This window comes from Sorex araneus, chromosome 9 (genome assembly GCF_027595985.1).
Source record: "Sorex araneus isolate mSorAra2 chromosome 9, mSorAra2.pri, whole genome shotgun sequence".
Taxonomy (NCBI): Eukaryota; Metazoa; Chordata; class Mammalia; order Eulipotyphla; family Soricidae; genus Sorex; species Sorex araneus.
The window spans coordinates 60,718,119-60,737,963 of record NC_073310.1 but is presented as its reverse complement, the minus strand read 5'-3'; the positions used below and the strand labels follow the sequence as shown (position 1 = coordinate 60,737,963).

The following is a 19,845-nucleotide window of genomic DNA, read 5'->3' as shown; positions in this document are numbered from 1 at the left end:
TCAACAAAATACAGCAATACTTTTCCTAAACAGAAAACAGTGAACGTATAAAATGTTATGGACCCTGAATTCAGAACCAGGATATAAAATTGAAATATCTTTATGTTTTCATGCTTCTTGACACTGCTTCGCTTCTCAACCCTCTTCTCTCTCCCTCTCACTCACTCTTTACTTCTTCTTCCATTCTTTATCCCAAAGAAAAACCCAAAATAGTCTTGATGGATGCTGTCCTTTTTTAGTATGGGGCAATGGTAGAATACATTGACAATATATTCCAAACATGGTTTCAAGCTACAAGGAGGCTTTTATAAAAGCGTAAGAATTAGAAAAGCATCACTGGACACAGTCGTGTATCTTTGAAGAAATGGCATTTTCTAACTGTGCATCTTTATAACCTGGGACTGGGATAGGGTGAGGAAAGGATCTCAGATCTGGAGTGAAGAGACAGCATGTTCAGAGAGGATGAGCACGAATTCAGCACTGCTGTGACTGGGAGCAGAAAGCAGGGTGTGATGAGCAAGGGCCCAGGAGGTTAGCTGTGTTTGTAAACTGTGCCAAGAACACGGAGCACTGATTCCAGAGGGAGGTAGAGGGGGAGTGCATTTGTGCTTCCACGTGTTCAGTCAGCTGGAAGAGAAAACAAGTGTGGGACGTTGCAAGGAACAATTAGGGAGCAACTAGGGGTGAGGATGGAACCCCGAGACTTGGCCTGAACATGACAAGCGACTGGCAGCCCTCCCTCATAGCTTCCGCTTTGGATTTCCCAGCAGAGGCCCCGCTCCCTTCCCTTCTCCCCTCCTGTACTCAACTGTAGCATCCAGTCACCTCAGTGGCGCCAGGGCATGATAGGGCAAACAGAACCCAAACCAAGAAGGAAAGACAAACCGTAACATCTTACTAAGCCTTTTGGCAAATGTGTGCTAGTCACTCCCACAAAAAGTTTGTTTCCTGTTTTTTAAAGTATATGAACCTGACGCTGCTTGAAATAAATTGAGTCTTCTCTCTGCAGAGACTCTCGAAGTGCGTGTTTTTTTCTCGTGGCTCCGTGTACTCACCCTTCCTCAGGGGCCGTTCCCCTCCCCCACTACAGTGCACAAGGGGCGGAGTAAGGTGGGCTGATGGCCAGCTCCCTGGCGGGTCCTGTGACCTTAGAGTGCCAGAGCGACAGAAAAGGACACGTGGGTCGCAGAGACAACTATGTTGAGACTGGATGGAGTCTTTTACTGTAATCGTGAATGCACGGGATATGAGGATTGATAGAAGAGAATAGTCCAGAGACAACATTTCGGTTCCTGGCTTGAACAGTGGGATCCAAGGTTGAATGGGCAAAGGAAAATGGATTTAGGCATCTTATAAAATCCTGATTCAAGTAGACATGTCATTAGGTGCTCTGTGTGTGTGTGTGTGTGTGTGTGTCTGTGTGTCTGTGTGTATGATATGCATGTTTGAGTACTTGAAAAGAAGTGCATGAGCAGGACTTCAAATACATATTTGGGAGACTGCTGAAAAAAAGACACTTAAAAGCCTAAGTGAAGAGGAAGCCTAGGGAAAAATATGATCTAAACGTAGAAAAGGGATAACGTGGAACAATAAGGATAACGTAAACATCTAACGGACTAGTAAATCAAGAGAAGCAGACAAGGTATTCAGATCCGCTTAAAGTATAGAGAAGTAAGATGTATTTTTGAAATTGGAATGACTCACAGAGCAATGAAATGTTAGATTATATGCACTGCTATGATAGGGGAAAATGGTGTATTTCCATCACAGAGTCCTAAATACTTACACTTAGCACACACATGTATATTTGCATGTATATATGTTGAGTCTTCTTACTAGAGTAAACTGCATTTTTGTTGTTTGTGATCGTTGTCATTCTCACCATCATTTTCTTTAAATGTGCAGATATATTCTTTGTCCTAGGATCCCTTTCGTTATGCATTTTTCAGGTACTTTGTTTAGTCTCAGGATAGCTTTGTGTTGGGAAGGATCTTTAATATACATTCAGAAATCATATATAAAGGAGTTTTTTAAAATGATCAACTTAGCATGATTCTGCAATTATTAATTTTTATGAAATTCTTTATTGATTTTTCATGCATTCTGACTTTTAATATGTTGTTCATTCTGAATATATATCCTGGAAGCATGTGTTTCACATGTAAAAGCGAATTAAATGGAATTGATAGAGACTTCTAACTACTGCAGTTCCCTGTCCCTCCCCATTGCTAAACTTGACCCTGGTTTTTCTTTTTATCTTTTCCTTCCTTCTAGGAGATAGCATGGTCATAAAGGGTTCCACTGTTTATTCATGCTATATGTAGTGTAATAAACATCCACATTCACTTTGATATAGAAGTGAAATAGTTGCTCGAGTTAAATATTTTCCAAGGACACTCCTCCGAAGGAATAAAGGCTCTGCCCTGAGAGTCATTGACTAGTATGCAGATCGTTACTAGGAGTGTCCTGTCTTAAGAGGCAAGACTGGAAATCAGAGAAAAGAGAAACTGTAAAAAATGTGTCTGACTGCGGACTCTCCAATTACAATGGCCTGATCTGTAAGAGACAGTCAAGCAATGCTCTTCCGCTGGCCAGAATGTTGACATTGCCAAAGACGGAAGTTTGGGGTTTCCTTTGGATTTCTTGTGCTTTCATCTCTCTCAGAGCCCAGCCAGGAACCGAAGTCTTTCTGTGTAACAATGGGGTCTCCTTGCCTCCTGACAACGTATGTGACTTCACAGATCAGTGTGGGGACAGCAGTGATGAGCAGCAATGTAAGTGATGCCTTTCTCCTTTCACCTATATCCTATCCTCCGGGTTAAGGAGCAGTCAAGAGGCATTTACTCCATACCTGACCTTGCAAGTAAGGGTTTTGTTTAGAGACCTTATGTAGAAATCAGAAATAAATATATATTTTTAAAGAAAGAGATGGGTCCATACATAAAAATTACCTAAACAGTAATCAAACTAAGATGTCAGTAGGATGAAATGTATGATTTAAATCCAATTTTTTTGTATTCTTTTCTGACTGAAGCAATAGCACAGCAGGTAGGGCATTTGCCTGGCATGTGGCCGACCTGGGTTCGATTTTTCTGTCCCTCTTGGAGAGACCGGCAAGCTACCAAAAGTACCCTGCCCACACGGCAGAGCCTGGCAAGCTACCTATGGCATATTCGAGATGCCAAAAACAGTAACAACAAGTCTCACAATGGAGACATTACTGGTGCACGCTCTAGCAAATCGATGATGAAAAACGAGATGACAGTGTTACAGACAGTGCTACAGATTTAAAAAGAGGAATTATGGGCAGAAAAGGTAGCCTTTCCCTGTTGGATTTGCCAAGTCAATTTCTGAAGATGCTCACCACTGCGGCTTTAAAACACTGTGATGCAAATGATAAACTAAGCCTGACAGAACAGAAATATTTGCAATGGAGTTTAGATGGGATGAATGGGTTTTATTTCTCTTTGTGGGACAGGACTTCCCAGTGAATTGGGGCTACTCAGCATCTCTGAGCCCCATCCCTTAATTCTGATGCAGAGGGGAGAGCAGACGCTGCCTGTAAACTCTCAACTAATTGCATGATCTTGAACTGCCTCCATTTTATTATGGGTGGTTGTAAAGTGAGTCTGGCTAAGTCTCACAGGCAGGAAAGTGTTCCATTGCTTCCTGGGGTAATGCTCATAAAAAAAGAACTGCCCACCAAGGGAAGACTTGTGTCAAGATCTGCACGCTCCGGTAGTTTCGATGGCAGTAGGACACAGTGTGAATGAAAAGTGCATTTCAGTGATACCATCATCTCCTGCAAACAGTTCCATAAAATTAAGTGGCTCCTTTAGCTAGCGGCAGGCACTCATCTGATTATTTTAGAGCTCTTTGCTGCAACATCTCCCTCCCTCCCTTTCTCCATCCCTCCCTCGCTCTCTCCTTCTTTCCCTCTCTCCTTCTTTCCCTTTTTTAAAATTCATCTAGTAATCAGCATTTGCAGAAATTCTTCACTTTCTTCTGCCCAGTAAGGCCCCTTCTCTGGATTTGCTCTGTTTAATCTTTTGCTTTCCTATCTAGAATATTAGTGGCTGAAAAACAAGGAAAGTGATGGCTGAAAAATTTCTCTTGTGTAGAAAAAAAGGCAAACGATTATTTCCCTCTTACTGTGGTTTTGGGAGGGCTGTCAAGCTGTGAGCACCTTATAAGTTTGAAGTACACAGCAAGACCCAAGACAGAGATTCATTTGTATTTGTCTAATCCCCCTATCTCTAAAGTGTGAGGTGCTGCCCTTTCTCTGGCAATCCTGGGAAACCCTCACGGTTCTTGGATGAGCCACAAAGAGGAACACAGGGCTGGCTTGACAAGAAGTGCAAAGTCCTTTTCATTATTAATCTCTCTGAAGCTCTGTTAGCGCGCCGACTGTGATAATATGTATGGTCCCGCTTGGAGAAAAGGTTAATGTGGAAGAGGCAGGAAGTCGCTGAGTGGGAAAGGTCTTGGGTGCATGAAAAATTTTGATAGCTCTGACCTAGGAGGACAGTGCTGGGCAGATCTGTCGTATAAACACATTTCCTTTAAACATCACACTGGGAGATCATCGCCTTTCCTTTTCATTTTGGAGGAGTTTCGCTTTGATATTTCATTTGAATGGCTGGAGGAATCAGTCGGGATGGGGGATGTGTGCTGAAAATAGATAATGGACCAAGCATGATGACCTCTCAGTGTCTGTGTTGCAAGCCATGATGCCTGAAAGTAGAGAGAGAGTATAGGGAATATTGTCTGCCATGGAGGCAGGGGGAGGGTGGGAAAGGGGGGGATACCAGGGATATTGGTGGTGAGGAATGTGCACTGGATGGGTGTGTGATCATTGTGTGATTTAACCCAAACATGAAAGCTTGTAACTATCTCACAGTGATTCAATAAAATTAAAGAAAAAAAATATATTTCATTTCAATGTGAAACCCTAACCTGTTGAAAAAATTGGGTGTTTCTTTTATTTATTTATTAATTTATTTAAATTTTATTGAATCACTGTGAGATAGTTACAAGCTTTCATGTTTGGGTTACAGTCTCACAATGATCAAACACCCATCCCTCCACAAGTGCACATTCTCCACCACCAATATCCCTGGTATACTCCCCCTTTCCCACTCTCCCCCTGCCTCCATGGCAGTCAATATTCCTCATACTCTCTCTCTCTCTCTCTCTCTCTCTTTCTCTCTCTCTCTCTCTCTCTCTCTATTTTTGGGCATTATGGCTTGCAACACAGACACCAAGAGGTCATCATGTTTGGTCCATTATCTACTTTCTGCATGCATCTCCCATCCCGACTGATTCCTCCAGCCATCATTTTCTTAATGATCCCTTCTCTATTCCATCTGCCTTCTCCCCTCCATTCATGAAGCAGGCTTCCAGCAATGGGGCAGTCCTCCTGACTCTTGTATCTACTGTCCTGGGGTGTCACCCAAACAGTCCAGCCTTTCTGGAAAATAATATGGAAAGGTCTTCAAAAACTAGAAATTGAGCTTCCCTATGACCACTTCTGCGAATCTATCCTGAGGATGCAAAAAAGCACAGTAGAAATGACATCTGTATCTATATGTTCATTGCAGCACTGTTCACAATAGCCAAAATCTGAAAACAACCCAAGTGCCCTAGAACAGATGACTTGTTAGAGAAACTTTGGTATATCTACACAATGGAATACTATGCAGCTGTTAGGAGAGATGAAGTCATGAAATTTTCTTTTTTTCCCCATTTTTTGTTATATTTCTTTTATTTACTTTATTTTTAATTTATTCTTTTATTGAATCACCATGTGGAAAGTTAGAAAGCTTTCAGTTTTAAGTCCCAGATATACAATGCTTGAACACCCATCCCCTCACCAGTGCACATATTCTACCACCAAGAATCACAGTATACCTCCCTCCACCCCCCACCTCCCCAGCCCCCCACCCCGCCTGTGTAGCTGATAAATTTCACTTTACTTTCACTTTACTTTGATTACATTCAATATTTCAACCAAAAAACCCTCACTATTATTATTTGGAGTTTCTCCCCCCTAAAGTCGGACCTGCTGAAAAGGAAGCATTTGATAATTTGTTTTCCATTGCTGAGAATGAAGAGATATGAGGTCAAGCGGCTGCACTAGCAGCCACATGGTTTTGGATTTCTGTATTTTAGTATTTTAGTAACTAAGTCCAGAGAAATATCTGCCAGAAATTGCATGATTGCAAGCTTGTACCTCTCAGCTACTTTATATTCTACATATGAGTACAATCTTTCTATGTCTGTCTCTTTCTTTCTTCTGACTCATTTCACTCAACATGACACTCTCCATGTTGATCCACTTATATGCAAATTGAAGTCATGAAATTTTCTTATAAGTGGATAGACATGGAGAGTATCATGCTAAGTGAAATGAGTCAGAATGAGAGGGACAGACAGAGAAGTGGAGGGACTGCACTCATTTGTGGAGTATAGAGAAACGTCACATGAGAGTTTCTTTTTAGTGGGAGTTTCTTTGGCCCCGCACGTGTAGGGTGGCGGGAGAAGGACGACCAAACAGTTTCTCTCCTGGATACATTTATACATTAGGTATTGTTAAAGCGAACCCTATAAGGTGTGCAAGTAGTCACCTTTAGAGAAAGAATCAATCTGTTTTCCCTTTTATGCCTAAATACTATAACCTTTAGGGAAGAGATTAATATGTTGTTGGAGATCAGTGAGATCTGCATAGTTGAAGGTGAACTTTGCAGGGCACCAATTCCATTTAAAAGTTCTTTGGCAAAGTTCTTTTTTTGATTGGGTGAACCTCTTTTAAAGAATACTGTTTCTTTTGCTCTCTAATTAGAGAAAGAAGCTATTACATTTAGATAGACTGGATCCTCTCAATAGAATAAATTCTATTACATGTGATATTGGGCACAATATACTATAGCATGTATGAAAAATAATTTTAGATGTAACAACTACTTCTAATTATGACAAGAATCTCTATTAAAAATTATTGATATCCTGATTCACGGAAATGAATGCTATGATCTTGGTCAGGGTTTTTTATTTTTTTTATTTTTAAATTATGTTCCAAGTATCACATATTCTGCTCCCATGCTGATATTTATTTCTTGTTCTTCATTTTCTTTTACTTTTATTTGCCTATTTTAATATCAGAATCATTACACTAAGTACCATCTAGTTGTTCTTCAGTTACTAGAATTGCCTCCAGCAATCGTCTTAGATAATTGCTTTTACATACCTGATATTAGAATTAACATTGGTTGTTATACATATTTGTTTTAGAACAAAATTTACTGTGATTCAAAAGTAAAAAAAAATGGAGCGGGACGCGTGTGGGCAGTCTCGGGCCCGGGCAACAGCGGTGCGTGCTCTGCCGAGATGCGACCCAAGTGGCCACATGTTTATTTGTGCGGCTGCTCTGCTGCTCATGACCATGATCCGGAGGCCAGCTAGACTACTTTTGGTACCAGCAACTGCTTCCACCAACGTCTCTAGACTGTGAACTAAGCCAGAGCCCCGTGCTGCCCCAGGAAGGGAAATGATGCAATTTCTAACATAAATCTCACTGGACTTAACTACTAAAGTACTAAAATGCAGAAATCCTAAATCCATATCTCTTCATTCTCAGCAATGGAAAACTATCAAATACTTCCTTGTCAGCAGGACTGTTTTTTTGAGGGGAAGCTCCAACAACAATAGTGAATATTGTGTTGAAGTATGGAATGTAATCAAGGTAAAGAGAAAATGAAGTAAAATTTATCAGCTATGCAAGCGGGGGTGGGAGCTAGAGGGTGGGAGGTATACTGGGTTTTTGGTGGTGGAATATGGGCATTGTGAAGGGACAGGTGTTCGAGCAGTGTATAACCGAGATAAAACTGGAAAGTAACTTTCCACATGGTAATTTAATAAAAAAAAATTTTAAAAATTTAAAAAAAAACAAAAGAAAAAAATGTTTAGTTACTCTGATATTTTATAAGGATATAAGAATTAATTTTTGTAATTTTATTTCATGAAATTTATCATAAAATTTGACATTTTATATAATCATCTCATACAAAGTTAAATTTAGAAATAAAATAAGTGGGGAAGATGCTTGCCTGGCACATGGTAGGGTTCTATCTTTGTCACTCCCTGTGTTTTCCCAAGCTTGCCAGGAGTGATTCCTGAGGTACAGTGCTAAGAGGAAGTCCTGGACACTGCTGGCTATGGCCCCAAGAACCAAAAATTTCTTTTTCAAAATATATTTACTTCAGGGGCTGGAGTGATAGCAAAGTGGTAGGGCATTTGTCTTGCACGCGGCCGGCCCGGGTTCGATTCCCAGCATCCCATATGGTCCCCTGAGCACCACCATGAATAATTACTGAGTGCAAAGCCAGGAGTAACCCCTGTGCATCGCCAGGTGTGACCCAAAAAGCAAAATATATATACATATATATTTACTTCATATAAACCTAAATTTATTTGTGAAATTTGTGAAATGTGTGAAAATTTAGAAAATGCACTCTCAAAAAATTAAAAAATAATGCTAATGATATATTATATATGTATATATTATGAAATAAGGCAGTACTTTTTCAATAGGATAATATTATTTCAACTGCCTTAAAACAACCATTGCTCCACTGAAGTACTTGAAGGTACAGAAAGTGAAATGTGACTTTGTGCATTTTCTTACTACTACATTGGGTACATTTTTAAAATGTATATGGTAAAGAAACAATAAAAAATACAAAAATTACAAAACAATCTATTCACCATAGCAAGTCTTAGTTTAGGTAACCATGACAAATACCGTAGCTTCCATCACTTAAACAACACACACTTATTTCTCATAGCAGTGGAAGGCGGCAATATGGCATCAAGGCATTGGCAGATCTTATGTCTGATTGCACCTTTCTTCTTAGCTACAATGGCCATCTTCTTGCTGTGTCCTCAGGTGGCGGAGAGAGAGAAGAGTTGTCTCCTATACCTCTCAAGAGTTCACTCAGCCCATATGAGGGCTTCAACCTCCTAACCCAACCTATTTCCTAAGGCCCCCATCTTCTAAATATCATCACATGGGGAGTAGGAAGTCAGCATTTAATATTTAAAGCTTTATAACCCTTTCACTCATTGCTCAACAGAATGATAAACCTAAGAAATATAAATATAATTATGTAGGCTTATCCTAAAGAAAATTAGAAATAAAAACCCAGTCATCTACAGAAAAATGATATATGCTTTCTAATGGGTTGATTCAATAATATAAATATACACATTTTTATGAGGTCATTTTACATGCTAATCGCATTTGAATACAAAATATGATAGGATCAGTATAGCAACTTGATATAATGACTTCAAATTCATCTATAGAAACAATTGAGAAGAGTTGATAAAGAAGAGATGAAAAAGATTAACAATGGGGAGAAAAATTATTATTTAGAAAGCAGTTTTACCGAACAAGGGTACTCATTTTGGAGGTGTTGTCTTATGCAACTGTAAGACAAGTTATTTGAGTAAGAACTTTAAATAATTGGTTTATAACAACGCACCATGTAGAGAACCCCAACATTATGAAAGGTTATAGTAGGAAGAGTGTGGTTATTACTAATATTAAATTATCTGTTTTTGATTAAATAGTGACTCCCAAGTCAATATATGGAACTTACTATACGTCAAGTACTGTTAAGAAATTTTCACATACCATTTAATCCTACAAATTACTGGACAGGTAGGAACTATTACTGTCCCTTTTAAGGCTTGAAAAATGAGACTCAGATTAAATAAAATGCCAGAGGATAAAGAGCTATTCAATAGAGGAGCTAAAAATTTGCAGCCAATTCTTTCTGGTTCTAGAAACTTTGCTACTAACGACCATATAATGCTGACAATATAACAAATGCTATGAATGAAGATGAAGCAATTTTGTGGAATAACTTCTCTCCACACATGAAAATTTCTAAAAGATAAAATGGTAAACGTTAAAAAAGAAGTTATAGTGTTTATTGTTCTTGGTGATAAATTTTGAAATGTCAGTGAAGGTTATTTTTTTCTTTAAAGTATAATACATCTTCAAAATACATTTGTAATATATTTATGCCTAATAATATATTGGTTCATGAAAGGACCTTCTATGCATTAAATGAAAACACAGAAAAATCAGTGAATTAGAGTGTATAAATTAAAAGTTTCAATTTATTAACAGCATCATAAATAAAACAAAAGATAAAAAAATCTTCAATATAGTTGAAAATTCTCACAAAAATAACTCAAAGAAAAGATGTGTTTTATCATAGAAAAATGGGCAAAAGTCCTCAAATGGCAACTGGCACACCAAAAAAGAAAACGATCATGTTTATCAAGTGATCAATTTAGCTATCAATCATAAGTCCCAACTGGAAAAAGACTGACAGTATTTTAGAAACCAAATAGACATTTAAAAATAGTCTGTGGATGTGAAGGACATGAGAAAGAGGGGAGGCAGGCATGTTAAAACTCTTGGATTTTTGATAGTTTCTTTGAAATATAAAGGTTTAAAAAGTGTTTAAACCCCTCTAGAGTAATTTCACTTTTAAGATTTTATCTCCAGAAAACAATTAGGAAAAAATTATGCAAATAATCACAGCACAGCATGCATTAGGATGTTGAAAATTAAAAATAATGCAAGTTTATATGACTGGATTAATAATGAAATAAATTGTGATATATTTAAATATCACAGTGGTATAATTGCAGTGGTATAGTGAACATGGCATAATTTTAATTTTTAAATGGGGAAAGCTCATGATTTTTCTTGATGAAAATTGTGATTAGTGATCAGTAAATAAACTTAAAAATTTCAGGTCATATGAGATGATGGTTGCTGATTATGTGTGACTCTTATTTTTGGTACATATTTATTCTTCAACTTTACTAGAATAACATCTCTTGTTTTTAAAATTAGGATGAAATGAGATCCTAAAGTGATCCAGTTGGTTTCTAAGCTGCTATCTTTTGATTACTTAAAAAATATGAGGTAGATAATGTTAGATATATAGGTCAGAAGATGAAAAACAGACTTTTTCCCTTTTCTCAAAAACTAAAAAAACAATTTTGATTTTCTACTTTTGGTCACAGATGCTGTTTTGTAATCTGGAGTAAAATATTGTAAACATTTGCTAGCAAAATAGTGTGTCAAAAATGTTTGCAAAAACAGGAAGTATTAGCAATAAAGTTGTGTAATGGGGCCAAATGTTTATACTTGTCCAATCTCAGGCACAATGAGGAATGGAGGTGCTTTTCCTTCACCATCTTGGTATCAATACTCATATACTCTCTTGCTCGTGTGACACCCCTGTCCAAGTGTTTCTTGAATGCAATATTTTGACTGCACATTTGGAATTAGCTCCTTGGACTTGGGGAGTGATTGGACATCACATGAAGCTAACACAGTCTCCCAACTGACACCCCAACCTCTACTTCCAAATGGCCTTCTGTGAGATCATTTCTATTTCCCCTTTCTCCTTAGGACACCTTCCTCTTTTTTTTTTTTTTCTTTTTGGGTCACACCTGGCGATGCACAGGGGTTATTCCTGGCTCATGCACTCAGGAATTACTCCTGGTGGTGCTCGGGGGACCATATGGGGTGCTGGGAATCGAAACCGGGTCGGCCGCATGCAAGGCAGACACCCTACTCGCTGTGCTATTGCTCCAGCCCCAGGACACCTTCCTCTTGCCTACTCTAGAACTATCTTCTTAATCCTGAAAGTTGGAATTTGGGTTCCCAGTAAAATCCTCATTCCTTTTGGTCTGAATCAAATTTCTAATTTGTCTTTGAAAAGGAACAGATCCTCATCCCTGCGCATTGGTCCTTAAAAAGACAGACGGATGCGGTGGTGCTTAAGTGAGGAACTGATGTATATCAAAACCATATTCATTACATATGGTTATTGTTAACACATGAACTAAACTCTAATTTACAAAAAAAAAGACCAAGAGGGTTCTAGACTCTTGTAGGATAACATTGGGTTTGTCGTTTCAGCCTTGCCACAGGGAACTTAGTTTACCTTAAAGCAATGTCCTTTCTGTATGGACACAGGAAGACAGTTCACATTATGCTTTGTAACTTGGGAGCTGATTGACCCCAATAATATTTACTCCTGGGCATTTGCTTTCTCAACTCAGTTGCCCTTAGTTCTTAGCACCCCAAAAGCAGGGTCCTGACGAGGGACAGAATGGACCCAGGGCAAGCTGTGAGCTACCCTGGCATCGAAATGGGCCAGGCCAAAGCGCCACAATACTCAACTATAAGTTGAGAACATGGTCATAGACAAATGTTGTCATGATCCAAAAGTAACGATGAGACTAGGACCCTGATGGGGTTAGGAAGACTAACCTGGCCTGAGGACTGTGGTCTGGAATATATAGTGAATATCCTCAGAAAGAATCAAACTTTCTGATATATCTCTTACTGTGCTCAGTGAGAATGGCATTGCTAGAAATATTAGAAGTAAATTTACTGTAACTGTTTAAGTGGATTACTAGCTGAGGAAGGAAGAAAGGGATACACACTTGTTTGGACCCCCACCATTCAGTGGATCTCCTAGTAATCTGAAGTAATCTCCTTAGATGAGATTTTGTTACTCTCCTGCAGAAATGGTCTTACCCCTTTTTGTTGATTTGTTAATGTTCAACCCACCTTTGTTTCACCATGCTATGTGATTTCTATATAAACTGAAAGTGTAACAGAAAGAGGGAGAAGACACAAAGGGGCAGAGGCAAGTTAGAAGCGGGAAGAGGAAAGAGAGAGGGGCAGAGGCAAGATAGAGAAAGGCAGAGGCAAGACAGAAGGGCAGAGGTAAGACAGAAGCAAGAAGACACAGAAGCGAGAGAGAAGATACAGAAGCAGAGACAGAGAGAGGTCAGAAGAGACCAGAGGAGAGACTACAGAGACAGAGATAGAGAGACAGACAGAAGAGAGCACAATGGCACACACAGAAGTAGAGCACAAGGAGAAGCCATCCTGATCCGATCCATACATAGTGGCTCGAGAGCACCAAATGAGAGCAGCGAGAGAGAGAAAGCACCATCCTGAGAGCCCGAGAACAATACACACACATAACCCCTTTTCGCACGTGCGTGGTTGTATTTTTTACAAGGCATCACATATAATTTTCCTTAATAGATTTTGATTTCTAAAACTGGTTTACAGTGGAGAATAGTGGGAATATGAAGGGAAAGATGAACCGTATAGGGTGAATCTTTCTTTTATGTCAGAGTATGAAATCGTGTGAAAGTTGCGATTGTGTCTTGCCTGTGAAAACAACAAACTCAGCATTTTGAAAATTGTCTTGATGGTGACTCTTTCTCGTAAGAGAGAGATCAAAACTATACTAGAACATCTTGACCTATCCTATGGTGTGTAGGTCACAATTCTAGCAACATCTGTCACATCACAATTAAGATAAACTTCTGGAGTCATGTGTCTTTTGCAAAACTCTAAGCAAGCAAAGAAAATAAGTAAGCCTTTGTGAAGTTAATCATTCGTTCAGAGATTTGAATAGTTTCTTTAATATTTTTGAAGCAAGTTGTGGAAATGCAAAGCAGTTGTTCTAGAATGGGCACTGGTGGAGCGATGGGTACTCGATCATTGCATGACTAAAAGTAATCACAAAAGTTTGTAAGTTTGCAACTGTATTTCACAGTGATTCATTTAAAAACTATATATACAAGTTTGCAACTGTATTTCACAGTGATTCATTTAAAAACATATATATAAAAATATTAAAAAATATATATTTTTAAATATTCATTTAAAAAAAAGAAAAAGAAAAAGAAAACAGTTGCTCTACTTGGGGAGTTAAATGCTTGGTTTTCATGATCTCCAAGAGAATAGGCATCTAAAGTCAATTGATATTAGATTAGATTGATCATGTGGTTTATGAATTGGCTGAATTTATCAGCTACACTATTTTTCCTCCACTGTGGAACTGGATAAAATTAGAGTCTCACAATGCAGTTCACTCTTGATTTTTTTTGGGGGGGGGGTGGGAAAGCTACACCCAGTTGTGCTCAGAGCTTACTCCTGGCTCTGAATTGAGGAATCACTCTCAGCAGCTCAGGAGACATTATGTGGTGCCAAGGATCAAACCGGGGTGGACTCCATGCACAGTGAGCACTCTGCCGGGGGTCCTACCACTCCTGTCCCCTGCTCTTGTTTTGTGACTCAAGTGTGCACAATTACATTATCCAAGAAGGATATTGAGTTTATTAGATCCTCTGGAAAATTTCAAAGGCAACTAGTGCTAAAACTGGTTTGTTTGTCCTCAAAAAGCGTCTTAGAACTCAATGTTTGTTTGTAATATAGCTGAAATTATTGCAATACTTATATCCATTATACCTTTTCTGATTGCCAATAAGTGTGACTTTTACATATGCACGTTCCAACTAAAGATTTGGTTACAATATGCTTGTAATCCTGAGACTATAGTTGCCTTATTTCTATTGTGAAAGTTATAAAATTTATGAAGGCACATATCACAATATTTAATAAGGTTTCCCTCAGAGAAATAGGACTTGAATATATACTGTTCACTACCACCTAGAAACAATTGCTACTTATCAGTAAATGAGTCTAAAGGCTTGATTCAATTTGGAAGAAAAATTTTTCTTAATTTAAAGAGAAATGGAAAGAGTGTTAATGACAGGAGCTCATTTGGGTCTGAATTAGTTTACTGGATAGAAAATTTATTCATGCAAAAGACATAATTTTCTCATCAAGGTCCCTTAATTCACTGTTAAATAAATTTCTGAAAAGCCAGGTTATCTTCTGGACAAGCTGCTATTCTGGAATAGAGAATTATGCATAAACAACTTCTCAACATTTATAATATTAGAGTATTATTTGTTTAGGTACTATTACTTCAAGACAGGAGTGAATGCCATCCCTTGTCGATATTTTGCAGAAATCACTAAACATCTACAATCACTGGAGAGGTTCTTTGAAAATTACTAACCCTGAGATAATCTTAAAGTTAAAATCTGGTTTGGTTCTCATTGACATAGGTTCTATCAATGACAGTTCTCGCCTAGGATATTCTCAATGATTTGAGAATAAAGGAGACAATGTACTAAGATTTCAACCTAGATAATACTGGATAATTGGTACTGAACTATGGAAGTGCTAATTCTATTTGTTTTCACATGTCTATGCGAGTTAGGCTTTTCCCTGGTTCTGTCTCAATGAAAATCTTAAAATTAATTCAGTATGAAAGACAAACATTTCCCTGATAAAAACTAATTAGTACTTTGAAATTGCTAGGCCAAATAATAGTGGTCTTTTATTGAAATTAACTTTTGAGAAACTTAAATTTTACTTCATTTACAGTATAATGAATTTATTTCAGTTCATTGTATGCACTGGACATTATGGTTTATTAGATGAGATTAAGGAAATAGTTCTTTGTGAAAGTATTTTAATATGTGAGTGACACAAAAATAATTTTCTAAATAGTAAAGTGAGTTGTATGCTTAATTTTGTGACTACATGGTATATATATATATAACTTTTCTTAAAAAAGAAGGTAATAAAATATGTAATGAACTTTCAGTAGGAGGAAATCACCTCAGTAAAATAAGGTCTACAGATGAAAAACGCATTGCTAATATCACATTAAGTGGTGAAAATTCAAACTTTTTTTCTATATGATATGGAACAAGATAAGTATGTTCTCCTTTATTAACATTTATTGGCATCCTACTAAAAGTCCCAGCCAGAGTAATTAGATAAGAAAAAGAAAGGAAAGGTATTCCAACGGAAAATGAGCACATGAAATTGTCTGTTTACTTAAAACATGGCTTTGAATGTAAAAAATCCTGTTCTTTGGGATTAGAGAAATCTAAAGAAGTGACGTTTTACTTTCAAAAAGCCCAGAATTTTACTGATGAGCTCTTGGATGCCTCTCCTCAATGTTTCATGTCTTGTCCACAAAAGAATTTAATGATGATGGTGGTCTGGCAAGAATCTACGTAAAGAGAGGTTTTATTTATTTTTTTGTTTCATTTTTAGTCCACACCTGGTGGTGCTCAGGGACCACTCCTGATGGGCATGAGGGACCATGTGTGGTGCCAGGGATTGAACCTGGGTTGGTTACTTGAAAGGCAAGCGCCCTACGCACTGTAGTGTCTCTTTAGCCCATAGAGGCAGATTTTAATATAACAAAAATCTCTCCTATTTGGATATGGAGGAGTGGAGTATGGAATTAAAAAGCAAAATAGTCACAATTAAAGAAAAAGTAGGTAGGTGGATTAAAGTATCTAATTCTCTATTTGGAAAAAAGAATACTTAGAAAAAAGCTCTGACGTACTTTTGAATAGTTCAGCAGTTATTATAAGTTCATGATTGCTTTTTTAATAAGAATTAGTAGAAATGTATGCCATTAGAATCGTTTTATAACAATAAGAACTCCTGTTGAGACTATTCAGGGTAAAGAGTTTTATTTCTCTGTTTTTCCAGTTCTAATACTTCCAGAAATCATCATCATTATCACTGTATATTAGGAAGAACAAAGAACTTGCAAACAGATGTCAACTAAGTAATTCTACTGCACAGTAATATCTTGGTGTTAAAAAAATCACTCTGTACTTATGTGAGAATGTATATACATACATATAATTATTAAAATATGGTGATAAAGTAGTTTACAGTATTTGGTAATCACAAACAGATCATTATTAAATTGCTGGAAACTAAATAAAAATGTAATATGGATACACTTATATAGATGCACACGTAGGTAATTATGTGCATGCATGTACATACACAAATATCTACATAATTCTTTGTTTCATTTTTGTTTAGTCAGATTCTCTGGATCACTAGGGGTTGATGAGGTAATAGTTGGGATATTTCAACTCTTCTAAATATTTTATCTTCTAAATATTTTAAAGACAACAAGAGTGAGTTGTAAATTTAATCATGGTATGACTTATAGACATCAAATTACTTTTGGATAGAATATCAATTTGCCTTGAAACTGGTGTCCTTCAGCCTAGAAGAAACTCTGATAGATCTCATTCCAGGTCTCTGACGAAAACGGGATAATGGCTTATGAGTTAGGCTTTAGCACAGAGATCTAAAAGCTCCAAAGGTTTGAAGTAAAAAAGATTTAGATTTCAGTGTTGAGTCCAGGACTCACTAGCATTCTATCATAAAGTCTCAAGAAATGGAAGAAAACTTCTTATTCATAGTGTTATTTTGAGAAGTAAGCTATTACAAGTGCTTAGCACAGAACAAATTAGATAGTAGATATTAAGATTGTTGATTATAATATGCCACACGATCACGATCACGAAATCCCGTTGATCGTTGAGTGGCTTGAGTGGTCTCAGTAACCTCTACATTCGCCCTATCCCTGAGGTTTTAGAATCCTCTAAAGGCTTCAGGGTCAGGGGAATGAGATTCAGATGGTTACTGCCTTTGGCATATAGATGCACCATGGGAAGCTTGCGAGGCTGTCCCATGTGGGCAGGAAGCTCTCAGTAGCTTGCAAGTTTCTCCCAGAGGGAAAAGTAGGTTATAAAATATCGTGTGGACGCTTTGAGGCCGTGCGCTTCTGGGAGCTTGCTTTTAAGTCTCTGGATGTTGGCCGTTGATGGGATTACACACACCTGGGTTCCTCTGCTGGTACCTTCATGTGTGAGACCTGTTCGAACGTGTGGAGAGGGGCCTTGAGCATGGCTGTGGCTAGGTTCTGGTGGTCTTTGGCAGCCGGAAGCTCAGCTTGGGGCAGGGAGGGAAGCTGGAGCCCATCCCCTCCCTCCGAGGGGCCCCGGGGAAGACAGCCAGGTGTGCAGATAAGAGACTCTCTGCCACAATATGCCACAGAATAATAAAATATTTCAAAATAAAGTGGTCTAGGAGTCAATTTTTTTAAAAAAAGACTAAAAGTAAAGTTGTTTTTAAAAGATATTTATGCACCGACTTTCAATACTCCTAGAGTCATCTCAAGAACATGTACCCAATGCATTATTAACAAATTATTTTGTCTAAAATGTGGTAAAGTAAGTTTCATTTTTGTGACTGGCTTCCCAAACATTCTCTATTATCCAATGGTTTACTCCCATTTGTGACAAATGCAACTAGTCAGTACAAGAACAAACCAGACAGAGGCAAATCTCCTCCACAGCTAAGGACTACCTGGCCACAATGATCTGTTGTAGAGATAACGGGAACAATAGTCTGTTTGTAGAGAGCGACATTTGCAGATATTTTTAGAGCTCCACCTGGGTGGTTATTGTGATCAGCCAAGTGCAAAAAACCCTCCTGCTTCTCCCAAGTCTCTTGGAGAATCACTTATACCCAAGGAAAGAGAGAAAAAAGAAAAGGATCCAGGAAATGTCTTTGTTGTGATAAAACCACCAAGAATTTTAAGAACACAAGATTTAGAGGAGTTGCTCTACCTAATTCCAGGGGTGTTGAGTCAAAGGGGCCTCTGATTTGATTAAGTTGAAGATATAGTCTTACAGAAACAACTCTTCACATTTTATGTGGAGTATTCTTATGTCCATTATGCCAGGAGAGCTATCTTTTGAGGGAGACAGGGCAGGGTGCCATTATTTAAGTCCAAAAAGTGAAGAAGGGGGTTTGCTGTTGTTGAGTAGTTTAGATAAGGCAGTAAGTTAATAAGAGACAATGTCAGGATTAGGTCCCGAGTCTACTGACCTCTGATGGCATTTTTTCTGCTTGAGCACACAGTTATCAGGATGCCATATGCAAAAATAGCTTTGTGATAATAGGACAGACTTAAACTGTGGGAAATAATCCTGTTGTTAGTCTTCCATATTTGGCATTTATTGCAAGCTTTCATGTTCTATCATTATTTTATTTCTCAAGCAACTAAAAATGGTTTGTAAACACAGATTTTTTCCCCTCAGGCTGGAATAGAGAAAGATGTGATTTTGAAGATGGACTCTGTAGTATGACACAAGATCAGAATATTCAACTTGGATGGAAAAAGCAAAATGGGATGTCTGGCGTCTCTGCTCCATTTTATGATCACAATGGTGATAAGTCTGGTAAATCCTTTGAAATCTTGTCTCTCTCTTTTCCCCTCTCTCTTTCCTCTCTGCCAAGTGGTTGATTAGGTGGCATAATCCTGGCTGTTGACATATTAGCAATTATAATATCACCTTTTATGCATTCTTAAAGCATTTACTTAGAATTCTAGAATATCACATTGGGTTTTTATAATTGGGTTTCTGTGTCCTGAAAGTTGATCTAGGCAATAATTAAGATTTCCAGCTATTTTAACTCTTTGTAGAACTTGTAAAATGAAATTTTAATAACAATAGTGTGATTAAGTCAATTTCTCCGATTTTGACTAGATGGTGCTTAGCTCTGTTCATGGAGCTTCATTTTCCTGATGAGACTGGAATGCTCTGATGTCTGATGGGAGATTTTGCTGACCTTAGGCTGGGGGTAGAGAGATCAGGTGGCTTTGGAACCAGGCATATTTATTCTTTGTTTTGTTCATTAAATAGTAACTTTATTAATTTCTAATTTTGTACAAGATATTTTAGAGAGAAAAAAATTGATTCGGTGCCTGCCCTCATCTGACAGGTTTACACATGATATGCCAGGAGTGCCCTGCCTGGCAAAATCATTGGTGACTCTTTTCTTTAGACAAATGATGCTTATTTCAAATGCAATTGAATGTTAAATAGAAGCATTTCCTTAGAAATAATTTAAAGCAAACCAATATTCACATTTCTGATATTAATTATATGGAAATACTTGTATAAGTTCTACCCATGCAGATTCAAATCCTGATTCTGTTACGTGCAAGCTGTACAATCTTGAACAACTTGACTTGTTAA

General features: G+C 37.8%; 1 protein-coding gene across 1 annotated transcript in view; it reads left to right on the top strand.

Annotated features, from left to right (window-relative positions):
- The first annotated feature begins 2,596 nt into the window (after positions 1–2,596).
- MALRD1 (MAM and LDL receptor class A domain containing 1) overlaps positions 2,597–19,845 on the top strand; it is a 590,643-nt gene continuing 573,394 nt past the window's right edge. Inside the window, exons 1-2 of the mRNA XM_012931979.2 lie at positions 2,597–2,774; positions 18,904–19,044. Of these exons, the coding sequence (XP_012787433.2) occupies positions 2,597–2,774; positions 18,904–19,044 (319 nt within the window). The remainder of the gene's footprint in view (positions 2,775–18,903; positions 19,045–19,845) is intronic.